Source organism: Anguilla rostrata, chromosome 5 (assembly GCF_018555375.3).
Source record: "Anguilla rostrata isolate EN2019 chromosome 5, ASM1855537v3, whole genome shotgun sequence".
Lineage (NCBI taxonomy): Eukaryota > Metazoa > Chordata > Actinopteri > Anguilliformes > Anguillidae > Anguilla > Anguilla rostrata.
Window position 1 is genome coordinate 14,168,019 of NC_057937.1, and position 25,642 is coordinate 14,193,660.

At 42.5% G+C, this 25,642-nt stretch overlaps 1 protein-coding gene across 2 annotated transcripts; it reads left to right on the top strand.

The window, feature by feature from the left end:
- The first annotated feature begins 4,723 nt into the window (after positions 1–4,723).
- LOC135254779 (ubiquitin-conjugating enzyme E2 D2-like) lies at positions 4,724–25,056 on the top strand. 2 transcript variants are annotated; one of them, XM_064335271.1, is made up of 8 exons: positions 4,724–5,036; positions 18,364–18,427; positions 18,511–18,542; positions 18,644–18,721; positions 19,958–20,063; positions 20,734–20,827; positions 22,089–22,138; positions 23,925–25,056. In XM_064335271.1, the coding sequence occupies exons 1-7, from the start codon at positions 5,013–5,015 to the stop codon at positions 22,135–22,137; spliced, it is 447 nt and encodes a 148-aa protein (XP_064191341.1). In that variant the 5' UTR covers positions 4,724–5,012; the 3' UTR covers position 22,138; positions 23,925–25,056. The 2 variants fall into 2 exon arrangements, with proteins under 2 accessions (XP_064191341.1, XP_064191342.1); XM_064335272.1 differs by lacking the exon at positions 22,089–22,138 and having other exon boundaries at positions 4,727–5,036.
- Positions 25,057–25,642: the final 586 nt, after the last annotated feature.

Genomic DNA, 25,642 nt, shown 5'->3' on the forward strand with positions numbered 1-25,642 from the left:
CTTCAGGACTTCATACGCGGCAGAGACAAGCTTCTCAAAGTAATTTGGCTTTGATTCTGGAGTTTAGCCTGCGCCTTCCCTGATTTCCCTCGACGTAGTAAAGGACCTGACTGATATTTGCGTCCCCTTCGTGCTGTAGGAATTGAGCGAGGACTACAGCCTGCTGAAGGAGGAGAAAGGCCGTCTGCAGAGCTTTTTCTGTGACGACGAGCAGGAAAACGCAGCCCTGAATAAGTCATTTCATCAGAGCCAACCTCAGATAAACAAGTAAGTAATGTTTAACAGAATTTATGTGTAGTCGTTTGAACTAATCACTTCATTGTTTTTGATTTGCATCTTACACTCAGCTATGAGTCACTGACTGTTGTACACTTCAGGCATCAGGAGGTTCAGCATAAATCACAGAATACCTGTATATGTAACAGTATGATCTGTACATGCAATAGCTAGGGGGCTGTGGGTGGCCGGCATATTGATGGGAGGATATAAAGCAGCTCATTGTGACTGCATCTACTGTGCCCCACAGGAGACCAAATAGATAACGTTTTAAATTATCCACACTGGTGTCTTGTCCAGAAAGGTGCCTGGTACCGCCTCATGCTCCGATCATGGTTTGCTAAATATTCAACCAGACTGGTGTTGGTTTTAGGATGCAAGGTGAACTAAAGGACCACCAGAGACAGCAGCGCACAAGCAGCCAAAGCAAGCTGCATCTCGAGCTTAAAGCTCATGAAGAGAGGGAGTCTGGTCGAGAAGATTTCGCTTCGGTCACTCTGGACTTGAAAGAATTTGGTCCCTTTCTGGGAGGAACGATGGACGGGCAGCACCAGAACTCTATAGCACAATCTGGACCTGTAGCTTCTGAGGGAGCCGCACACATCAGCATGGATTACAAGACAAAAAAATTTCAAGTATAACTCAACCATCGTTCTGAATTTATTTTTTACATCTTTTGTCATTACATAATTCATATGTTTTTCTCATTTGTTTGGGTCTTCTTTCATTCCATCGTTTTGTATTATTTATATTTATTTAATAAACTTTTTTTGGTCTGCAATATATGAAATGAATCACTTTGCCACAGGCATTTGTGAAGAGATTCATCAATGAGCAGCAGGGGGCGCTAGTGCTTACAGGGTAAGTGGATGGTGCTGTGGTTCACACAGAGAGCATCAGGTGACACAGACATTGCATATAGGATGCAATGAATATCAGGTGATGTAGGTGGTGCTGTGATTGACACAGTGCATATCATGTGACACCAATGGAGCTGTGGGTAACAATGCATATCAGGTGATCTAATGTGTGACCAGGAATATCACCTGAGACAGGTGGGTGCTGTTGTTAACAGCAAATATCAGCTTTTCAGAAAGCAAATTTTCAGATAAATTGGGATCTTGTGGTACATAAACATTTATTTTATTTTGCTCATTTTCCACAATACAATGAGTATTTAGGTCATTACTGTGATTAAAAACATAACTGCGTGATTTTGAGTTGATATTAATAATTTTATGTTCTAATGAATGAATCAAATCATTTCCTGCATTTTTATATACACCACTTCATTGCCTGAATACTGTCAAATCTTGTCAGAAAAATAAATAACGTTTGAAGACATTTAGATTTTAATATCAAGGCGAGTCTGGTGCTTTTAATGGTTTCCTATAGAAATAACCACAGACCGCAGGGCACACAAACATTGACAGTACACATAATTATTAACTACCTATACAGCCTCTGAAAGCTTCATATAAACAAACAACGACCAAAAATGTCATATGTCCTGTCTGTTGCACTTCAGTCATATGCATTCACCCCAAAACAGGCTGCACTAAAAAAAGATACATCTTAACAAAAGCATTTTAACAGAAAATAAAAATAAGCCAATATATATATACACACGTGTGTTCCGTATATTTCTAAATACATGCTCGCAAAACATGGTTGGCCTTTTGAAATAATTGATATCAAAATGTTGGCAATTCACAACAAACATATGGTCCTGTTTCAAGGAGATTAAACAACCACTATTCCGAAACAACATTTCTCCATGATGCCTGTCTGTATTTGTTTAACCTGACCTGCTGCTCCTTCGTCTTTCTTCCCCAAGACAATATTCTTTCAAATGCTTTGTGTCACATAAGTGTCTAATCTTAATCAGCCTCAGAGTATATCTGGATTGTGTGCCCTGGTTGTCCTGCCACTGTGTTCTTATCACTACTCCTGTTATATCTCCTTATTGCCTCTTTTAATGATGCTCATATATGGGTTACTTACTCATGGATAAATGCCCTTCAAATTAATTTCTTTATCAGTTAATGCAAATTGTGATTAATGGTATGCAATGACAAATGAATCCTGGTGACTGTTTAACTTAATCTGAATCTGAATTAAGTGAGATATCCTTGCGTTAACTTCTTTGAAAAAAAACACAAGATTTAAGCTCCACAATCCATTGCCTTAGGACGTCATTTGCAAGCATGTCATTTTTTGTTTGAGGTAGACAAACATCGAGGTACAAAAGAACCTGGCAAATGCAGTTGTGAGTTCATAGAACTTTGGGACGTTCTTTAAAAGCTTCAGTGCCTGGATATGGGCCACACAGTTCCTTATAATTGTTTGGTGAGTTTTCTGATCCAGCACAACAAATAAACAGTTAACAGAATTTTATTTAAGGGTTAAAATAAAAACTGGAAAAGGTGTGAACCACTGTGTTCAGGATTTAAATCGATGCATAGTTAAAGTAGGTGCCAAGCTGAAAAGACAGCCCGTAGACTCCAGATTCATGTCTGAATGCTTTGTGATAAAGTGGTATTCTTGCTGGGTGAAAACTGATTTTGGGCCAAATTTTTTTCATTTTGGTTCCCCTCCAGCTCTACAATATTTACATCAGATTAGCTTAACCAAGGGGAGCATTTTCAATGTGGTGGATTTATAGTAATTCAAATTGAATTCTTTCAGGCTGCTCCCAGATAATTGCTTTGTTGAGCGTTACTTGTAAGACTTTCTTTAAACCCATAAAAATGACTAAAAATTGATTAAACATAAATGCATCTTGCTAAACCAAAGCTGAAAGAGAAGCCTCCATGTTTACCTGTGTCTGTATTCGCTTCATTTACTTTAGGATCTGAACCATTTCCATATTGATGGAAAATAGATGTGTAGATATGCAACCTGATCTGGTGATATTGATGTATACACATTGGAACTGGCACATACAAAATATTCCATGTTAATTCCAATGGAGAGTTTGTATGAGTCCAGTCAGGTCAAATACCCAGACTATCTTAAGAAACCAGGGTTGATCTAACACATTAACATTTCACAGTACAGCTGTTGTATACTGTTGGGATATTGAGGAGATGTAGTATTGGTCACACAGATGTTGTGCTACTCCAGAACAAACAGAAGGTGTTACACATTGCTGTGGCCGATAATACAAGGACGTCCAGCAAAAGAGCACATCAACAATGGCATGAAAACAGGCACAAAATAGCACAGGAATATTCCTCCTTCAAAAACATCCTCATGTAAAATGACAATCAATATTGGATGTGTACTGTACAATATGTGCTGGCACATCAGTGATCAATTAGTTAGCAGTTCTACCATTGGTGTCATTTAGACAATTTATGAGGCACTACAGAAACATTATTATGATGTGTGCTGAAACACTTGGCTCCCCCTGGGTTGAATGCTCTATTCAAGTTCTTTGTTCTGGCACACATGTTCTGCAGAAAGTGATGGATTCCACATTTCTTACTAAGAATTACTAAAATGTATGAATTGCATGAATGAATGAAGTTATGTATGTATGTGTTTAAACAACACTGAGGTATTCATACATACTCACAGATATGATTTATTATCCTCCATAAATGACAATTTGTTCTTTTTTTATGTTCCACCATGACAATCAAAGGGCCATATTTAGTCTATGGCAGGCTGCATTTGACACCTGGGCTGTCAGCTGAAAAGCCGTGGTATACAGGGTCTGAGGTTATTAAGCCAATTGCAAGTCTGCCTTATTTAGTTTCACAATTAATAGTCTATAAATGGTAATTAGAATTGGTCTACCCATGGAAACATCACTCGACCAATCAGAATACACTACAACAACACAGGCTTTCCAAAATAGCAACAGAAAATCATGGTGTCATGGTTCAATTAAGAGGTCAGTTGTGTGGTGGGCTTAATGAACTAACAAACACATCACATGTCGAGCTTTATCATATAATGTTTCCTCTGACACTATAAACACTGCAGTTGTCCAGTCACCAGGAAAAATAATATAAAAAAGAACTTATGAATTGAAGTTAGTTTATTCATAAAATTCACAATGATTGGACGAGATATACATATTTTAAAATGATACTAGGGTCTTAACTTTATCCTGTCACTGTCTTTTGGAGTGGAAAACTGATCATCGTTTGCCATAAAATAAGCTTCTTGCTTCCCCAAAATCTCTCTCTTGCAACATTGGTGTCAGTGAAACCTAATTTTACCATAATTTTTCGATAAAAAAAAATGTTTTCATAATGAAGTTACTTCACCTTGAAAAAAATGGACCAGGCGTAGAAAAACGCGTTTAGTGTGAATGACATGCTGCGACTGGCAGGTTTCCACTACGAGTCCGCTCCGCTCCAGGGTTTGATTTTTGACGTCGTGGTGCGGTGTGGGCGGAGTGATATATGATAGCGGTCCGCCCGGCTGCATGGGTGTGTGTAGTTCCGGCAGAAGCGGACATCTTGTGGAACTGCAGAGAAGACAAGACAGCGAGAGAGGGACAGGACGGAGGAGCTGGAGCAGCACAAACGTCAGATAGCTAGCTAGGTGGTCAGAGCATACGGATATAATACCGGTGATCGTTGGACCGCTTCGATCACCGTTGACTGAGTCACTCAGGGTGAACGCGTGGTAGTTATTTAGATAGCAAGTTATTTGGTTTTTATTTACCTGGCGATTTCAACTCGGAACAGACTACCCCGGGTAACCCACAGAAAGAGAGAATGGCGCTGAAGCGAATTCATAAGGTAAATTGCCATTGGGCTAGCTAACGTTAGCTGTGAATCTGACCACAGCAGATGTTGGGTTAAGTCAGTGACTATATTATTGATGAAAGGTTGTCTAAGTTAAGACAGTAATTTCACCTGATACGGTACCAAGCAAATAATACTCTATGGTTTGTATTGAGCTATTGTTAATTGTGCTAGCTACCGTGTGAGGCCTGCGTTTTTCGCCGGTCGCTTGTTAACGTTCCCAAGGTAGGTAGCGCTACCAGCGGGAGTGCTTAGCCAGATAACGTTACATAGCTATTTAACTATATGTCTACGAGCTCCAACTAGACCGTCAGAGATGATACGGTTTTCTGGGATAGCTATATAGGAACTGCCCATTTTCTAACGTTCTGTCTTTTATAGGTAACGTTAGTCAACAAATTATAGCGAGTCTAGACTATTTAATGCGACTGCATTTGGCTGAAACGAGGTTTCCGTTATATTGGTCAACGTTGGCATATTGGTTAAGACAAGCGAAGGCCAAAATAGGTTTTTGCTACTTAGCAGCTAACTTTAACTAGCTAACGTTGCTGTATTTGGCTAGCCAGTTTGCTAATTCCAAGTCCTAGATAGCTTTTCCGACCGACGTTATAGTTTAATTTCAACTATAACTAGACTGACTAGCTAACGTTACGTTGGCTAGTAAAGTTGCTGGTTAGCAGGCGTTCCGTCTACATCAGAGAAGCTTACTTGGCTAGTAGGGAAGCATTAGGTTCAATCATGTTTGCTAGCCAGTGTTAGCCATTAAATTAATAGTCTGGCCAGTTGTAGCTAGTCGCCAAATACATGTCGCAGGAGTTTAATATTAATATTTAATATATTTAGTTGGATATAGAAATTATGACGGTAGTCTACGGCAAGTTAACTTTGCTCTTAATGCTGTCATTGGCTGCCATAACTGCCTAATCGGCCAACGAAGCTGGTCTGTATTTACGCTCATCTGTGGCAAGCTAACGTTAGACTACTGATAAGCGGTCTAACCTGGCTAGCAAACGTAAGTAGGGAAATAAATGTCAAGTTGGATAACTTGTCTAACATTACTTGGTTTGCAGTTAACCACGTCCGTCCCTAAATTGTGTGTGCCTAGTTAAGACTGTTAACTTGTTAATTTTAAAATGGCGGCTATGGCGGGCCGACCCGTAGACTGTATTGGGGTAACTGGCTAGATACAGCTAACGTTAATGAAACCAGCTGACTAATTTGTATAAGCTTTAGCATAATATCGCACTATGAATCTTGAAAAGTAAAGCATACCAATCTGAGGCTCCATATGATATAGGTGGCTAAGTAATGTCGATAATTACAGCTGCACCCCTCCCAAGTTAGTTGCACAGTACTTCTTGATAGACATGCTTAGTTATCGCTTTATGACAATAATCTTATACGGCTGATTGCCATCTAAGTTGGGGTCATTAACTTCAAAGTGTACAACTGCTAGCAAAGTTACGTCCTTTAATCAGTCCAGTATCCCCGAGTGACAGGTGGTTTTACCGTGGCTAGCGCTTGCTTTGTAACCTAACCTGAGTTAGATGCTTAATGTTTTTCAGGGGACTGTGTAAACCCCATAGGGTAACCTAGTTCGTTCATCTAAGTTAGTTGTGTAGGTTTGTTATTTCTGTGAACATATAGTTAACTGGTGCTTTCAGTACGAGCCTCGAAAACTAAACTGCACTCTTAAAAATCTCATTGGAAGGGGTTTTGTTTACCGTTTTCCAGTTGGTGAAACACGTCACGTTTTTAGTGTTATCAGCTGTAAGGATGGCTTCCTATAACATGAGCACGACTTCCTTACTCGAACTGCAGCAGATGGAAAGGAATGAAAGTGTTGTGCAATCGCAATGTTTCGGAATTCCTTTGTAATGTCTTTAGTCATGACATGATGCATGTCTGAATCACGATTTAAGCATGGTAAGGGATGAACATCCTTGTGTGAATCACGATTTAATAGTTTCCGGTGACCTGGTGTAGGGTTTTCTGTATTATTTCGTTATACCAGAACTTAGTTTAGGTGTAATTGTACGTATATATGTGTGTGTGTATGTATATATACATAATGTATGTGTATGTATATATACATCTATACACACATGCATACATGTATGCTTTATATATATATGTGTGTGTGTGTGTGTGTGTTGTAATTTAAGGGGACATTCCATGTAAAAATCTAAATTTCATGATTTTCTAGTTGCATCAAGTGTTCTTGTTCCATCCAGATAGTTCTTTGTAAACTTGCTCAGGTTTTTTGTTCCATTGAGACCCTAGATGCCAGTTCATTAAATTTCATTTTGATACACAATCCCATAATGATGATTTAATATTGAATATAGGCATATATGGGCAGGTATTCAATTAATTTCTAATGTATGTTGAAATGTTACCTATTTTCTGACATTTTCTGGGTAAAATTCCATGGTGATTCGCACAACTTTCAATTTCACCTGAGAAACTGGCAGTTGTAATCAATAAGCATCCCTTGAGGAAGAGTATTTGATAGTCTTTGCATTATTGGCTAAAAAATAAGATACATTTGGCAGTGGATTCAAGCAAGTGCAACATCCTAAGTCATTACATGGTCCAAAGAGATAAAGTTAGTGCAGTGTGATTTAAATGTGTTGTTTTGAGCTGTTGCTTTTTGCTTAGGCTATTTCGTTCCTAGTGCATTTTCCTGGTCTGATCTTACAGCTTCTGTGTAATCTTAATGTGGTGACATTAGGAAAAAAACACCTGGATGCATTGATAAGTCGTGTAACTAGAAAATCGTAAAATTAACATTTTGAGAAGTAGGCTATAGGCTATCCCTTTTTGTAGGGTTGTCCCAAAGTCGTCAGGCTGTATTACGAAGGAATGTTGGGAAGCCCTGAATGTGGTCCTTCGGTGAATGAAGACATTTACTGTCACACATTTATTATTGACGTCTGAAACTGCCTCTACGTTATGTTTAATAGTACACGATTGTATGAATAACCCTGCATGTCCGGTTGTGCTCTTACTCAAAAATCTGTCCTGGAAGTTGTTTATGGAAGTCTTCTGTGGGGTTTTAAAAAAAAGTTAAATATCCCTGCTACCCGGCATTAACGTGCTGGCAGCAGATTTCGTTATTTCTTCCCTTCCACTTACGCCGTGGTAATGTGCAAGTTTTCACTTCTTCAGTACGGTTTTGTTTGAACAGACTTTTTGGAGGCCAGTGAACTGCGACACCGAACATCCTGTTTTTGCGCTGGAGTTTTGTTATGGTAAGCGCCTCAGACCACAAGAGCAACATGGCCGCTCGGGGCGCTGCGTCTGAAAACATTCCGCTTGTCTCTCGCTCAGCGTTTTTTTTAGTGAGCGACTCCTGCAGGTGGGACCTCTTTCTCCTTCGCCTCGTCCGCGTAGCGTTGCTAGGTTTGGTAGTGCTTGTCAGGTGAGGGGGAGGTCAGTATGGTCAAGGGGTATTCCAAGACGACACACAATATTCTCAGTGTTACTGCGTTGTAGTGACATGAGAAGGATGTTTGCAGGCTTGCCTCTGGGCCCGATAAAAAGTTGAGTCAGGAAATGGCAGGAGAAGTGGGCAGTATAAACCTCATGATCTGAAGTAATTCTAATGACCTACATTCCTTATAAAATAGTTCATCTGTGGTGATTTACTTGCTCAGTAATGTTGCTGCTTGTCCTTGTTTCACGTTGTGTATAACCTAGTAATTGCCAGTGTTACATGTTCCCTGTTATTTTCCGATGATAAGGTATACAATTATATTTTTGACTCGCATGCCAGTCATTCTTTACTCTGTTTGCAGCCGTATATTAAAGGCTTGTAGGCATACTATTCTCCCACATGTTACCTTTGTGGGGCTTGTTGCTTGAAGGATTGTCATTTTCAATCAAAAAACAAAATGGCCGTTTGATGTGGAATATTGTGTGCAGATGTCTGTGATGCTGTCACATGTAATATCATTGCTTGTATCATTGGGGAATGGTACCAGAGAGAGCAGTCCCATTTGAGAAGGTCGTGCCGGGCATACTCTGTGTGGATTTGCTGATTTGGTATGTGCTTTGGATGTTAGTGAGCTCATACCATCTGTGACTTGTAGCACTTTCCTGTTCCAATCAGATTTCTGTCAGTGCGTACTTGCTGGTGTACTTCCCGCTGTTGTCGCCATTAACCGTTCGAGGCCTGCAGTTGGCTTCCTGCGACGCTCTTCCTGTCGGAGGGCACGCTGACCGGAGGGCCGCCCGTGGGACCGAGCCGGAATGGTGCGGGTCGCGTTTGTGCGCGACCACGTTTGCGTAGCACAGTGCACCGAGCCCAGCCCTCCAAAGGGACACTCGCTACCCCAGATTAATAAAGATCAGAGCCGCGGAAACGCAGTGGAAATCACTGTTCACACAGTCTCTCTAGCACCCAGCATCGTGTCACTGACATCAGTTTTACACGTAGAAGTACCTTTGTGGAGAGAGGACATGAGTTGAGAGTAAAGGATCTCTCACTGTTGCCTGGGGTTACTAATTTGAATAATATTGAATAATTTAGAATTAATTAGAAGAGGCCTAGATTTCCGTTAGGGATGCACGATATTGAAATTTTGGCCAATATCAGATAACCGATAATTAACAGTCACGTCAGCTGATAGCAGTATTTTTCATTTCATTGCCTAATCACATGTCTTTCTAACAGTAGGGTTTACCATTTATACTGTAACTAAATGCTTGGTGCCGATACAGGCATCTATAAAAATCACTGCTTTATTAATACATGTCTTGAGTCATTACTGAAAATGACACTGTTTCCACGTGTCTGCAGTCACTGAATCAGATAGGCCCAAATTGCTTCCAACCTAAATGTAGAAAAGATGGCATTTATTTTGGCTCAACATTTGAAACTTCTTTGCTCATAGTCTATTCTACTGGTAGACCCTTCAGCACTTCCCTGTAAAATGCCATTATACTGTTATGTCAGGTGAAAAAAATAAACTTTAAAAAGGAGAAATGCACTCACTTGAACAATCATATGAGGCTGGTGTTGCAAAAATATCAAATCTTTAGCTGATAACCTATAATCATTTCCCTCTTGTGACTGATAATCGATTATTACTGATTTATGTCCATTAATTTGGTTTGTCTAAGAAATATGTTCCTATCATAATCAAGTTTGACATACTGTAAAATGAGCCTTCCAAACATATGGGAATAAACCTCTATATCTTAACATTTAGACCAGGCCAAATGCAAAACTATAGATTTGCCAGAAAATTTCTTGCAAGAAACTGTACTGAGGTCATCACTTGGCTGAACTAAACCTCATAAACGAATAGTTGTAGTAGGCTACTTGCAGCAAGGGCTGTTCTGGTATTCGGTATTCCTGGTTACTGCGGTAATGGATTGCCACCAGGGTGATGAATAATTAAGCCGCGCCAGAAGTGCTCTGGCTACTGTCGCCAGGCACGTAGTAGACAGTGAACCGGGTGGGCTATACACAAACTGGCATTCTCCTCTCGTATTTGAAGCTGCATTTCTGGTCGTCGTTGCTGTGCCAGGCAATGCAAGAGAGAACAGAGAGAGGGTAGAGGGTTTTGACTCGAAGGACTGGTGCGGATGAAGTCATTTAATCATTAATATATAAATATAAATAAATATTGAATGAATGTCGTTGTCTAATAATCTTCCATTTATCAATTTTAGAACTGTGTAAATGGTCTAATGGGGTAATTTGGCCACAAAATCTAAGTTATTGTTAATATTAGCCTTTTTTATTATGCAACCAATTTGTAGAGTTTATTTAACTTTATGTATTCAATTAATTTAAAATGCCATGGGCTAAAAAAGAGAATTCTATTTGTTTATTAGTTTGGCTTAATGTGTCTGCGCTGTGTTATAATTCTAAATGAAGGAGTTTTAAACGTTTTAAAGTTTTTCTAAATGTCTCTGAATAAAACATCGGTGCTGTGCTAATCTTTGAGTTAGGCTAAAGTTTGTTGTTAGTATTTAATAAAAGTTTTATAATGATTAATTCCAATATTGTTTTGTTTAACAAATTAAAGATCATTTTAATTATGTTGTTTCTCAGCCACAGCCCTGGGAAAGGATGACACACTATATTCAAAAAGCACCCGATCTGACCAATACCGATAATGAGAATTTGAACCAAGTTCAGCCAATGCCAATATAGATGCCGATATATCATGCATCCTTAATTTCCCTAGCAGCCCCTGACATACTGTGGGGTAAGGGACATCCTCATTTATTTTTAAAATTTAATTTGTTTTGCTATAGCCTTTTACAGTATTGTACATAGTCTTACTCATTCAAGTGTGAACGCCTTCACAAACCCACCTAAATTGGGTTAAAGTACGTCAGCACGAGTCTGTGGCGGCGCTTGCGTATGTACCCGACGCCGAGGATAAAAACGCGCAGAAGTAACCAGACAGCTGTGCGGAGGTTTAAATTGGGGCCCTGGAATGCGCCAGGTCCTTTCCGGGGTCCCCACGAGAAACACAAGCCCCGGTCTCTCGCAGGCCGTCCCCTTTGCCTTCTCACCCTGTCGCCCCCAAAAAAAGCAGGCCTAAAATTAGACTCCTTCGCCGCAGCCGCATAGACCCTTATCTCACGGGCAGCCCCAGTCACGATGACGTGACCCCCCCCCCCCCCCACCCACATCACGCATGCATAATTAAAAGCCAGCGCTGAAAATGACCCGTATTCAACCTGCGCAACCGGAGTTCACCTTTATCCCAGCTGAATGTTGGCTCTTCGGGGCCCAGCACCTGGATACAGGCCTCTTCTGTCCTGCCGTTGAAATCCATGGGAATCTATGCCAATCCTTGCTCACTGATTTAGCCTCTTATGTATAATATCAGTGATTCCTTTTGCATTGTTTCCTCTTGTATATGTTGTAGACATCCTTCTCTTCTCTTCTCTTTTCTTGCTTTAAATGAGAATCTGGACCTGTTGAGATCATTCCAGAATACTTATTGTGTGTATCCGAACATTTTTTTCCCTCCAATAGATTTTGAGCCAACACAGGTAGTGTATTTGGGTTGAGCTGACATTGACAGACTACCAAAGTATTGGCAAGAAAGTGGGAGCTTTTTTCCCCTTAATGTTTGGTTTTGAAATGAGGTGGAGGTTGTAGATCTGCCTACTCTAATGCTGCGACAGAACAGTGCCTGTCAGTTGTAGTTGTGGCTGCACGTATATTCTCTTCGGGCCAGAGCCGTTTGAGGCGGTGCCAAACTGACTTCTGTGAACCCTGCTGCAGCCGGGTGTTTAAAAAAGGCAGTTCAGTAAGTTCGCGTCTTAATTCCGCAGCCCAACGGGAGCCGTTATGAGCTTGCACTCACGCTTGTAACCAGTCTCAGACGCCTCAATAGAAGTCTAGGTTCAAAAAATGGCTGATCAAATGGAAGTGTACAGTGTGAGGCTCCATGGCTTAGAAGGCGCCAATGACCTGGAAACTTCGGTGTCGTAAAAAATGTGATAAATGACTGAACGTTCGTGTGAAGTGGTGCAACTTGATAACCATGTAAATGGAAACGTTTAGGTTCTCAAATACAAACTCCAGATTCAGGGCAAATATTTATTTGGCGGTTCTTCCAATTTAAGAGTGTGACAAGATGTGAGTTATGAGTGAACGTTTCCGGTTTGCTCCCTCTCCAGAGTGCTCGTAACCCATTGAGGCTGTAATTGAGGATTTTCCAGTTTGAACCGGTCGTTACCCTGCATAGTGGAAATGGCACTGATCCTGGCACAGCATCCATTGTTACTTATCAGTGTCAGCGGCTATGAAGGACGCAGAGACATTTAGGGAACCCCCGAGCTCCGTCTGTGGTCATAAATGTTCCTCAGTTCCTATCAGAATCTCCCTCGGTCTTGCACAAATTGGACTTCTGATCTTTATTTTACTCACTTCCAAGAACAGGCTGAAGGGAGTTTCTGCATTTCACACAGCCCTGCGTTTTAAGTCACACGTCACCTTTATCTGAGTAAAGCAGTAGAATTGCATACAGAGCCGAACATGACTAATGCAGGCAGTTGGAGGTAACGTAAGGAAAACCCTTTTGTTCGGATGCAAGGGGCTCTGGCTCATTTTCATTCAGTGTAAATACTGCTCGGCACAATAAGCTTAGCAATCTATTTGGCTTTAATGAGTACATTGACATACTGAACAGAAAGCAGTTTAACATATTTATGCTTGTGTTCAGACTGCAAGCCTTAATACACAATTATGTTGTTGCTGGGACCTGTATTTGTAGACTGACTCACTACTACCAATGCGTAATTCTGACGACATTACCCGTCACATGGAGAGTGACATCAAGATCTCTTTGGCGGTGTACCTCTGTGTGGGCACCAGTCTTTTTAAATACATTTTTCTAGTGTGCTCACCCTGCCCAACTGGTATGGCCTGAACAATTACGATCTGAGCGTCCACATAAGTCGCATGCAAGTCGCATGACTACATATCCAATGTATTTCCGCATACAAATGTGGCACAAATCAAAACTGAAAATAAAAAACTGTACGATTTTTCCCTATTTATTTACTTTCTGTTCACACCTTTCTAAAAACGTCCAAACTGCATCACATTGCCTATGCGGGGGGGAAAATATCTTATTTGGAGTCTGAACATAACCTTGGACCAGTGTGAAATGGTTCCCTTGTGATTCTCCTGCTCGGGTCTAGTATGGGTCGTCTGTGAACAGTGATATGGGGATTGGCCACCTGTACTTTTTCTCTCCGTGTTACTTGGGAGATCTCCCATCCCTTGCAACAGCAAGAGAGGGTATTTTTTATAAAGAATACATGTAAATCTTCCACATTAAAATACCTTGGTCTCCTTGTACAGTAGCTTTTGCTTGTACAGGTTTTCTGTAACGTAGTGCATATTTGTGTTGCCATTCCAGCCTGTGGTTGCAGTCCTTGTGTGCTGATACTGTGCCTTTATAGGATGCATTAATAATGATGTGTGATGGATCAGTGAGATTTTCCTGAAAATCTTTTTTTTTCTTCTCCTTATTCAAAGAAATGATTAATTCAATGAATTTCATTCTGACACAAATCAAATTTCACATAGGCCTACCTGTTTGGACAAATGGTTCTGCAGTCTCCTTTAGTTTACTGTAAATCTGCTAGTTGTTGTTTGGTGGTCAAGTCCTTGTTGGCCCTGGTCCTAAAATCAAAAGGGGCATTGTGACCTCTTCATGTCCTGCTGTTGTCTCTGTGTGGTGAAAGAGCAAGCCTGTATACTTGGAGGTTGCCAAAACGGGAGCAATAACAGGGCTTCTTTGGTGTTGGGTGACAGGGAGTAACCGTTTCAGAGGAAATGGCACCACGTTGCTGTGCTGACCGCTTCAGTACAAGCCCTGCTGAAATCCTAAACCTTTTCAGAAGCACACTGCCAAATTAGCATATTTTTGTTGTCTTTCTCCCTGGGATGTGTAGTTACAGGAAATACAAGCACCTTAGTATTTTTTTTTTGCGCAGAACTTTACGTGAATTTCTGAAGAAATTGCAAGGATTAGGCTACTTGTGACCTCTTGACACACAGACAACTGTTGACTTGAAAACTTTACGGCCTTGTCAGTGGACCTTTGCTAGTGACCAGAGGTGGACAGCCTGTGCTAAGATCAAAGTGACTTAGTCAGCTCTCCAAATCTGAGAAGCTTGACTTAGACACCGCTGACATAAGCAATTTTGGTCGGTTTTTTCAAAATGCTATCCCCATGTGCTGGGTGTGTTTGTATCTGTACACATATGGATCTCTAACAGAGGCGTAACCAAACCCCTCACCACCACAAGATCAGTGGCTTCAAGGCATAGTATTCCCCACTGTTTAATCCTACAGGGAATCGGCCTACTAGCCTTCATTTCGAGTGCTCGTGACCTAGCGCTGTAGCGCGTTACATTCGCACCTGCAGAGATACTGTACCTTTGGGTATTTTTCTCTCTGCAGGCCTTCGGATCCCAGGACAAAATCAACAACATGCCTCAGCTGTGAATTCTTACACTGCACATCTGAAACCGGTTTGCCGTTACAACTTGTCAAATTCTGCCTTGTTCGGATGCATAAAAAAAAGAAAATGGACAGACCGATAAAAACACATTGGACTGAGTGTGAAGGCCTTTAGTGAGCATGCCCAAAAAAAAGTTTGAAAGTTTAAAGGTACAAAGTAGTTCTTTGTACCTTTTTTTGAACTGCTTTCCTGAACTTGCTCCTGCGCTTTGAAGTTTTAGACGCTGTCTTCCAAATCTGACCCAGTTTAAGATTGTTTTTCATGTTTAGTAGCATTTGGCTAGTTTAGCAGAAGGACCTTTGTGTCTCTGAAGACTTGACACTGAAAAAAGCCGCGGTTTAGGTATAGTGTTAAAACAGGAGAAGGGTTGGGCTGGGGTACATACTTTCTTCCCTTTGAAACGTTAATCCGTCTCCAAGCAGCCTGGGAGGTCCAGTAGTGTGCGAGACGCGCTAAACCCCATTTCCCTGCTGTCGAATGTTCCACCTTGCGGCAAAACCATCAGATCACTATTAAATGTATTTTTCCAAGGCCTCAGGTAAGTGATGGAATGGAGGCTGGCCTTTTTTCATTAGTGCGGAATGTGTGGGCCGCAGACTGGAGGCGCACCGTGGCAGCGCGCCATGCCTGGACCGCCACGCCGTTCGCCGTCATGTGGTTTGGGTCTACGGCCCCGGCTCGAGCGCTCAGCTCTGCGTTTGCCTCCTCGCCCCCTCACCCTCCTGCTGCACCTCCTTTCTGTCCTCCTCATTCCTCCGAGACGCTCCGTCTGCATGAGGGCAGTGCAGCAATCCAGCGGCTAGCGGCTGCTAGCATCTCTGTTTCATGTGAAGAAGTGATGCTACTGTCACTTTGGGGTTAGACGCGCATAAAAAGTCTTGTGAACCAGAAAACAACGTTTGCATTGAGGTAGTGAACCACGTTGTGAGAATGATTAGCGACAGCAGGTAGCCTACGTCACCCACAGATGCAATTAAGGTTTTGTTTTTTTTCCCCCCGTCCATGACAAGGAAGTGAACAAATGTCAATGAGACCCGAGAAGGTCAATTGCGAGTGACGCAAGTCCCCTTGTGCTTTCTGAAAAAGGGCTACTTTTCGTTTCAAGCCGTTAGCCGGCAGCGCTCTGCTTTGATCACGGATGCGCTACACTCACGGGAGCAAAAGGTCCCATTTTCTCAGGTCGTGTCGGCCAGCCCGGTCACCACGCACCCAGAATCCATTCACACCGCCGAGTCATCGGTCCAAGAAGCCTGGAGCCAAAACCGATACGAAGGGGAACAGGACAGATTCGGGAAATGACCTTGGCCAGGCCTCGGATAATATTTTCTTGACGCCTGTTTATGTAAAGGATGTTCTACCGGTTTTAACTGTTGAAAGAAGCCTGAAGTGTTTTTGTCAGGGTATGACCTTTTTCCTCAGTGTGGGTAGTTTTTGCTTTTTAAGAAAGGAGCGGAGAGGAGCACATTCTTGGATGGGTTTTTAAAAGTCTGGCAACCATTTAATTTCACTGCCTCTGCTTTCATTTGAGCAGAGACGATCCTGCACTGAGGCTGGGTCCTCTCCCACAGTGCCCTTTGAAAGCAGGCAGGCAGTAGGCTGGCCACCTATGCCCTCGGTGAACGAGGCCTTTTGCTACAGCTTTAAAGTAGCGCCCTGCTGAAGAACAGAGGCTCTGGTTTCCCCGCGACCCCCCCCCCTCTCCCCGCCGAGAGAATGCGCTGGAACATCAGCGCGGAGCCGGGTGTCCTCAGGTGGCAGCCGCCTGAAGACGCGGCCTCTCCGTGGGCCTGGCAGGCTCAGCGAGGAACGCGCAGACCGGTGGGCGGTGACTCAGCACAGGCTGGCTGTCACCGCCGCTTCGCCGTGAGACTCCCTCCGCCGGGACTTCAGGCAGCCCCCTCATCTCCAGCACTCAAAATGGGGGAAGGAACGAGCCGCTTAAACAAGCGGAGGTTTAAATGAAGGCTCAATCCCTACATGAAGGACTCGAGCAACCCGTGCGTGTTGAAACGAGGATTAGCCTTTGTTTACCATAGCACAGAATAGAATGCACCAGCAGTGCCTGAAGCAGACAAACTATAAACAAACAATGGCTAGCTGCCCCCACAGAGTCAGAGTAGGTAGCCATTCACCGTTTGTTCACAATTTGACGGGCTGGCAAGCACCATTTAAGCGGACAGTTAAAACCTGGGCAGGTCATCCCCCCCCCCTTTTCCGTTTGGTTTGTTGTAAAGGAAATGGTCTGGACTTTTGCATGCCCCAACTAATCTGTGTAATTTCCCATTTGGCTGATAAACCTTTGTCTGTAATTGGCATCACATGGCGTGCTCTGGAAACTCTGAGAACTGACCCCCGAGGAGAACCTTGCAGGTGTCCATCAAAGGGGAGATTGTTTTAGCCGGGGGCACGAGTGGGCATGAGTTGCACCTTGACTGGCGAACCGCGTTCCGGGAAGCTTTCGTGGCCGTTGCTTGATTAGCCGCGGCGCGCTTACGAGCGTTTTGCTCTTCCGTCGTCCAATCCCGCGCAGGACCGCGGTTTCTCACAGCGGTACTGTAATGCGCACAGACCGATGAACTGGGAACGGGCTCGTTTGCCCAATTCAGTTTTGTTGAAGAAACAAACTGAAAGCGGTAGCTTAATGGAGGCTTTTTCCTTAATGTTAATTTCCTTCTAAATACCTCCAGGGTTTAATTACGTTGTTAAGCACTTATTAGATAGACCCATAATTACTTCCCGGGCTGGCATACATGTTACTGGGCTGTTTGAGGGAGTGTAATTGCGCTACCTCGAGATGTTCCGTTTCATTGAAACTTTGAAATCCGGAGGCTGAGAGCGCAATCACTTGGAGTATCTGTTTGACTGTAGTAGTATAGCATGTGAATTGGGAGCCACTGAAACTAGTTAATTGACTTGTGGAGAGGTACCTCTAAGAGCTCTGGGGTAGATCGCAACTTTATTTTGTCAACATTTGTTGATTCTGCATCAACGCCAGGGACACTGTGATTGAGTCCCGCAGTTAATAGGCTTCTCAGACACCATCGGTGTGTAATGAGTTCTCAGTAGTCCTCCTTTCTGTCTCATGATTTACCAATCCAGACGAAAGGTAGTTTGAACTACGTTTTTCCATTCGGTCTGTATGTTAGCCTATCTGAGCTCTGGGCCCGTAGGGAAATTAGAATGAGAAATTTGGTTAGGCTGCCACAGCACTGCGAACGCTGTGAACAGAGAAACGCACAGCTCGCCTGTTTCATCTGCGTCACTCACTCTCTCCCTCCCTCTCTGTCTCTCTCTCTCTCTCTCTGCAGGAGCTCAACGATTTGGCACGTGACCCACCAGCACAATGTTCCGCAGGGCCAGTGGGAGATGACAGTAAGTCCCGCACGGCTTGTTCTTGCATTCCCGCTGCTCTTCAGGAACGCCGCCTCATAACCGTGTATTCTGTTTGTTCACAGTGTTTCACTGGCAGGCCACGATCATGGGACCTGTGAGTATCGCGTGTCCTCCCCTTCGCACGTTTTGAGATATTGATGCTATCCGCTTGGTAAAATTTTGACGCCTTTGCCCTTTCACCCCCGTTTCCTGCAGAACGACAGTCCATATCAGGGTGGCGTTTTCTTCTTGACAATTCACTTCCCCACAGACTACCCTTTCAAACCACCCAAGGTGAGTGTCTTTAAATGAGTCGGTAGCAGTGAATGCGTTGTGTGTTTCCACTGAGCTTTTCAGAAATGTATTTAAGGTGAGCAGGCCTAAAGATTCCATTAGGATTTTATTATTTTATCTGCAAAAATATTTCAGAAGTCTTGCATTTAAATATTCAGGACAATATTCCATATAAAAGGTGGCAAGATGTCACCAGTAACCTAAAACAAAAGTAAAAAATAAATTAAACTTTTTTATCATGGACATATTGTACAACGCATTTAATTGCTTATCTTTTATTTATGGGAGATAGTTTGGTTAGTACTAATTTTGTAGGGTAATATCTTAACCAAGTACGACTAACAATAATAATTTTAGATTTTTTGTGTAATCACCCGTTTATCCTAATTTAATTAGCGACTTTAATTGAAGGGATCATCTATTTTTGGTTTTCATACCAACTTCTATCTGTAATATTTACTTGATTAGTTTTAATATTTACACCTTGTGACATTTTTATCTACGTTTCTTTATAAGCACATGAATGACAGCCAGAGACTGTTCATGTGTCCCTTATGTAAAGATGTTTTACTGTGATCTAATCTATGAGTGAACCAGTGTTGGTGTATACAGGCAGTTAGCTCATTTGGTGGAAACAAAAACCTGTTTACACACCGGCTCTCCAGGACCAGTATTGCCCGCCCCTGACTTTTTTAGTACCTTGTTCGCTCATTGCAGAAATTCTAGAAGCATGTGCCCCCATTTTATTGGGCTGCAGTATGTAGATTTTCCTGTTAGATAACGTTGCCTGGGCTGCCAGGCTGCCAGGCAGCTCCCAGTGAACAGCGGGTAGGGAGGCGGAAGGCTCAGGTACACACCGCCATTCAGGAGCCCGCAATGGAGCGCTGCCCGCCGTTCGCGGCTTCACAGCGCGTCGGTCTGAATTCCCAGAATGCAGTCTGCTCGCACACAGGAACTGGCGTGCCTCTCCAAAACCCCACTGAAGGGTGTTCTCCATTCACCTGCGAGCTCACACTGTGTACAAAGATATCCTGTGTAGCCACTGCTGCCGGTTAGCGTCACGCTACTACTCTCCAAATTTACTGAAAAGCAAAATGTGTTTGCGCTTGTGAAGAATTTAGCCAAAATGTTTGTTCTACCGGCATTCTCTTTTATCCTTTGTTTTCCATTGTCTGTTGGTTAAATCATTTGATACAGAAACGCAAAATCTGAAATGTTTTCTTTTTGTCTTTTTAGGTTGCGTTTACCACAAGAATTTATCACCCTAATATTAACAGTAATGGCAGCATCTGTCTCGATATTCTAAGATCACAGTGGTCGCCTGCATTAACTATTTCTAAAGGTAAGGACCTTTGTTGTTTTAAGCCTGCTTTAATGTAGGCCTCAGGTGTTTGACCTCCATGTTCTTCATAGACTTCTGCTTAGAAGAGTTGACTTCTCCTTCCTTGAAGCTGTCAGCTTACGCACTTAGCAGGATGCAGTGCTCAGGTTTGGTTGCATTCCTATGGGCCTGATGACAGGTTAAAGCTCCTTTTTGCTCTTTTGTCACTGAGACAGTGCTCGGTTCCAGCCCAGGTGTACAAGTCACGCGTCTTCTGTCTGTGCTTGTAAATCTTCCTGTTGGGTGGTATGTTTGTCTGTCATCGGCACTTTACCTCTGGGTGAAGCTTTGAAAAGATAAACACCTACTGGATATTTAAAGAGGTGCTGTCATCAAATATGAAAATGTAGCATTTTATGTATTACATATTTGCAAGTACGGTTTTGTGCTTTACAGTTAGACGAGCCTAGAACCCAACTCTAGGTCTCAGCTCTAGGACCACCCCTTCTAGGGACAAACACTGGAAATCAGCTCAAGCTGTACATTTGTTTGGTACAATTGTTCCTATTGTTCTTTGGTGCAGTAATTCGAGCAATTGTATCTACGTCAGTACTTCACTAGAAAGCTTGATGTTAACGTAAGATGCAAATCACTGTCAGTCCTAATGCTGTTTCTTCTTTCTTTCTTGCAGTTCTTTTGTCCATTTGTTCACTGTTATGTGATCCAAACCCAGATGACCCTCTAGTGCCAGAGATTGCACGCATCTACAAAACAGATAACGAAAAGTGAGTTCCTCTCCTCCTTCCTTTCTGGAATTTTACCAGGTTAAAAAGGCTGTTCGCCCAAAAATGAAAGTAAGGTATATTTCCACTTACCCAGACTACTACCTATCCATCCAGGTAGTTTTTGATAAAATTTGACTAGTTTTCTGGTTATCTGCTGCAGCTCACCTTGATGCAACAAACCTCAAGTGACCCATAGTGTGCCGAAAATCTACATTCGAAAACTAAACGGCAAATTCTCTTTCCAAATATAATGCTGTGGTTACTCATGGACATCCACAGAGCTTAATTTGTGCTTGGTTTCATCACAAACTACTACTTTCACCGAAGTACGCCAACTGTGTGTCCTCAACAGTCTCCAGCAAGGCATGTCATAGTGTTATAGTTCGTAGTCCTAAAACCAGGAAACGAGTTGGCATTTTTGAGCCATTAGTTCCCTCTGCAGATTTCCAATGCTTTTTTTACACACAGGGTTTTCAGTTTATGCAAAAAATAAGGTTTGTAGTGAACAGAAGCCTAAGCGAGTTTCATGTTTTGTTCTACAACATAAATTACTCCCATTAATATCTCAACCATGAATTTTGATGCTGTTATGTGCTTTAATAAAATAAGTCGCTAACAAATTGCTATATTGAAACTACAACAAATGGTTGCATTCTGCCAACGTCACAACACCACCTATCCAGTTTGATTCTAGTCCGCCTGCACAAGACCTGCTTGGATATACTGTTGGCGTTCTTCGATACAAGTAGTTATTGATGAAACTGCACAAATTTAGCTCTGGGTGTTTGTGAGTGACCCTGGCGTTATATTTGGAGAGAGACGTTGATATTGAGTTTTCCGAATGTGAATTCTCAGCGCATTGACCGCCTCAGAAACATGGGTCCCTCGAGGTCCATCACATCAGTCTGAGCTGCAGCGGATATCTGGAAAACTTCTCAGTCTCTCAGTGAAACTGTCTGGATGCTCAGATAGTACTCTGGGTAAGAGGAAACGCACCTTAATTTCATTTTTGAGTGACCTGCTCCTCTCCCTTAAATGGAGGCAGCCTCCAGAACGGGATTTCTCCATTTTCTCAGACTTCAGCAAGATAATCCTCTCCTATTACATGAAAACGCTGATTCTGAAGTATTTTAAAATGGGATTTTTTTTCCCATGTTGGTCTGGAAATGTCCTCCTGCCCTGTAAGGTTCTTCAGTAAGTGTCTGAAATGGGGAATCTGACTCTTTGCGTAACCCTGGACCGTTTGTTTTTGCTTTGTTAGATATAGTAGACTAGCACGGGAGTGGACAGAGAAGTATGCGATGCTTTAGGGTAAGGGCGCCTGCATCTTGGAGCTGGCGAGGGGCGTGGTTTCGCTCCGTTGGACCGCATGGAGACCGTGCCGACCGTTGACTAACCCAAGGCTTCTGCACCTGGCCTGTGCACGTTAACCTGATCGCGCGGGGTTGAGGCGGGGCCCGTGCGGACTAGCCCGTTTAGCTGCAGCCAGGCTTGTGTGTTTATTCTCTCAGTAGCATAGGGCATACAGGTCTGCAGGTGCAGTAACCTGTTGGATCGGATTAGGCTGCACTGGGAGGACTTGGGCTTTGGAAGCTGCGTCCGTTCAAACTGCGTGTATCTGGAGTGCAGAGAAACGGCATGGCGTACCTAACGCTCAGCTTGGGTCTGGTGATCTGAGCCTCCGCTGCTCATTTGTTCAGAGACAGGTGCTGAAGTTGAGCGGAGGAGCATGTTGTGTGGGACATCAGTATGCATGTTACTGCCAGCCATAACGCAGTATTTGCAGAGAATAGGGAATCTGATTCATTTTAGGATTTATATTCATAGCCTGTACAGGTTTATTTGCCCCTCCACTGCTGCCAAGTGATAAATTCCAGGCTGGACTGCTTTGTCGAAGAAGGCGGTTAGCCAGTTAGCCAGTGAATCTTGAAGCTGCAGCCAGTATGAAATAGAGTAGAGTGCATTGTATGACTGTCAGCCTATTTCCATGGTTTGGCTCAGGGATGTTTTATATTTTAAATGTATTACCTCCGCCGTGGAGCATAGGCCCAGAGCTCACTGATAGCACAGCACATTGTAATGTAGCCAGGATTTCAGCTTCCACAGTCCACAGATGGGGGTGTGCAGCCTTTAGCAAACCAACGTGTGAATGAATTTAACGGATTTCCCCTTAAATGGTAAAATTTTTATTTTATTTTTTTTGTAATTAAAATCTGATGAGCATTTACAATATGGTGGGAAAACTTCCCAAAAGTGTCGTCTGTTTTTCTCCTTTACGAGTCTTTGTTAGACTCCGCTTCCCATCAGCCCCTTTGCTTTTGTCGCACTTTACCTTCTGAAAGCGCTTCAGTTCAGTCCAGACCATGACGTTTAATAAGCTACTTGGTCATAGTTATTGAACTGCATTTCAAATGCTTCTGGAGCTCAGTTTGAATTAATTCTTTTGGTATTGCCATCTTTTAGTTTTATTTTTATTCAAGTGCAGTGTTTTAACAGCATGACGGTATGGCATCTCTTTAGGGACTGCTTTTTCCAAGGTTTGTTCCAGAAAATGTGTGTGGCTAGATGGTGATTGCAGACAGGAGGTGGAAATAATTTGTACAGGTATAGCGCTTGGTATGCATCCAGAGGAGGAGAGCGCTAACGTGGCTATCGCCTCTCGTCTCCTGGCTCAGCCCGCAACATGGAAAAGCACGGCTTTAAAGTGGGAATGCCTCCTTTATCTGAACTTTGCTTAAGGTTACTTGTGACATCAGCTAGCAAAACCAAGCTCTGAGTCAGGCAAACAAAGCTAGCGGCACTCTGAATACTGAGTGATTCTAACTGTTTTAACCCGGTGTAGCTATATGTGTACAGTATGTCATTGTTTTTCCCCCCCCCTCTCTCCAGGGGAAATGTATTTTAATTAGATAAAGCCTGAATAGGTTTTCCAGTCGGTCACTGGTAAATGTGAAGGTATACGACGGGTGTGATTGACGGGCAGTCGAGCTGCGGTCTCGTGCTAGTTTTTTCACAGCCATCACTTGTAGCGTATTGCATGCGACGTGCGGTTCTCTGGGATGCTAACGTGTAACTGTTTCTCCTCCTCTCCACGCAGGTACAACAGAATAGCGCGGGAATGGACTCAGAAGTACGCAATGTGATGCCACCTCGCCGAAGTCAGAACAACCCGTATTATAGCTGGAATAAACTTTAAATTACTGGTTTTGTTTTTTTTTTTCTTTTTTTTTTTTTTTTCCTTATTTGGCTGCTCCCCTGTATCAAACCATATCTAGGCGTTTCTTTTTTTATTATTTTTATTTTTTGCCCCACATTCATTCACGTGCTCTTGCAAGAAGATGGTGCCTCCGGCCCAGGCAAGACCAGGCTTTCTTGAGTTTTTAATGTAATTTTCCCATTGAGAAAAAAAAAAAATCAACCACCCACGGTTCTTTATGGAAACTCAGTAGAGCATGTGGCCATAACAGGCCAACACATCACCCCAGCCACTTGGTTATGAGGCTTTAAAGAACCAAACCGACGACAGTGTTCCTCATCGCTCTAACACGTGCTGAAGATGCCAACGAAACAAGGATGCTCCACGCGCTACCAGCCCCATCTCGCAAGGATCACCTCATTGCTGGGACAGCATCCATTTTCTTTTGTAAGCTTTTTCCCAATAAAGTTAGAGACCTTGAGGTCTGTTGAAATGTATTTTCTGCTCATAACTGACCACCTGGACGGTGAACTGCTGTAGAGTATAAGCATCAGCAGCGAGGAAGTAAAAGAAAAAAAAATGTAAAAATGAAATAAAAAAAGAATAAAATATAATGCTGTATTTTATGCATGTTAATAAAGGAAAAACGTTTATGTTCTGCAGATGATGCAAATTTGGAGGATGAGATGGGAAGGGTAGGGTGGGGTGAACTCGGTCCCCTTTTTAGGTTTTTTTTTTTGTATTTTTTCCCCCGTTTTTAGAAATTGGGAGCTATTAGTTAATCCATCTTCCAGAACACTGTTTTCTTGTAGCACTGAAGAAAAAAAAGATGCAAAGTTCTCAATGGATGACTGATCAACTAATAGCTCTGCTAGTTATTGATTTTTTTTCTTTCTTTCTTCCCCCTCCCCCCCCTCAATAAAGTTGCATAAACCAATACTTGGTAGCCTGGTGCAATTTGTATAAAGCTGTCTTTTTGTATGTGGCTGTATTCACTGTAATGATAATAAAAGCGGTGGGCCTTGGGACTACAGAGCTGGTTTTCTTTGTGACCTGTCCCGCTGAGTGTGGGTCATTTCCATGTGTTCGACTGGAGAAACGCCTCTGGAAGTGTCTGAAATCGCAGCCTTCACGCCTCACCGGAAGTATGGTCAGGGGGACTATGGTCGCCGCATATTAGGAATACATGTTACTAAATTGTATTTATTGTATGCAGAGATGAAGTGTGTTCAGTGAACATGCCAACTTGAATACAAGGGCCGTGTGGAAGACAACCTTAGTGATCTAATGGTAACAGTTTGGATCAAACCTAGGTACTTGCCTCACTTGTAAGTTTATACCTGTTTGAGAAGTAAGAAGGTTAAATTTACAAGTCATTTCAGTTGTAAGTTGTAACTTGAAAAATAATACATTTTTTATGATGGTTGTGCAAGTTTTTTGCACAAGCTAAGTTTAAGAATATTACATCAGGACTTCTGCGATATTATCCCCGGAAAAAGTCCGTCTATATTAGCTCTGAAATTTCAAATTATGTCTTTCAACCCAAGTGAATACGCTACTCTACAGTATGACTTCCTTATCTGAACAAGGAATAGAGAATAAACCGGCAGCTACCAAAA

Bases quoted from the DNA above. Each gene is read 5' to 3' on its own strand.
- LOC135254779 (XM_064335271.1), top strand. From the start codon at position 5,013: ATGGCGCTGAAGCGAATTCATAAG. The intron at 18,428-18,510 runs GTAAGTCCCGCA...GTTTGTTCACAG, and splicing joins AGGGCCAGTGGGAGATGACA to TGTTTCACTGGCAGGCCACG. The intron at 20,064-20,733 runs GTAAGGACCTTT...TCTTTCTTGCAG, and splicing joins TGCATTAACTATTTCTAAAG to TTCTTTTGTCCATTTGTTCA.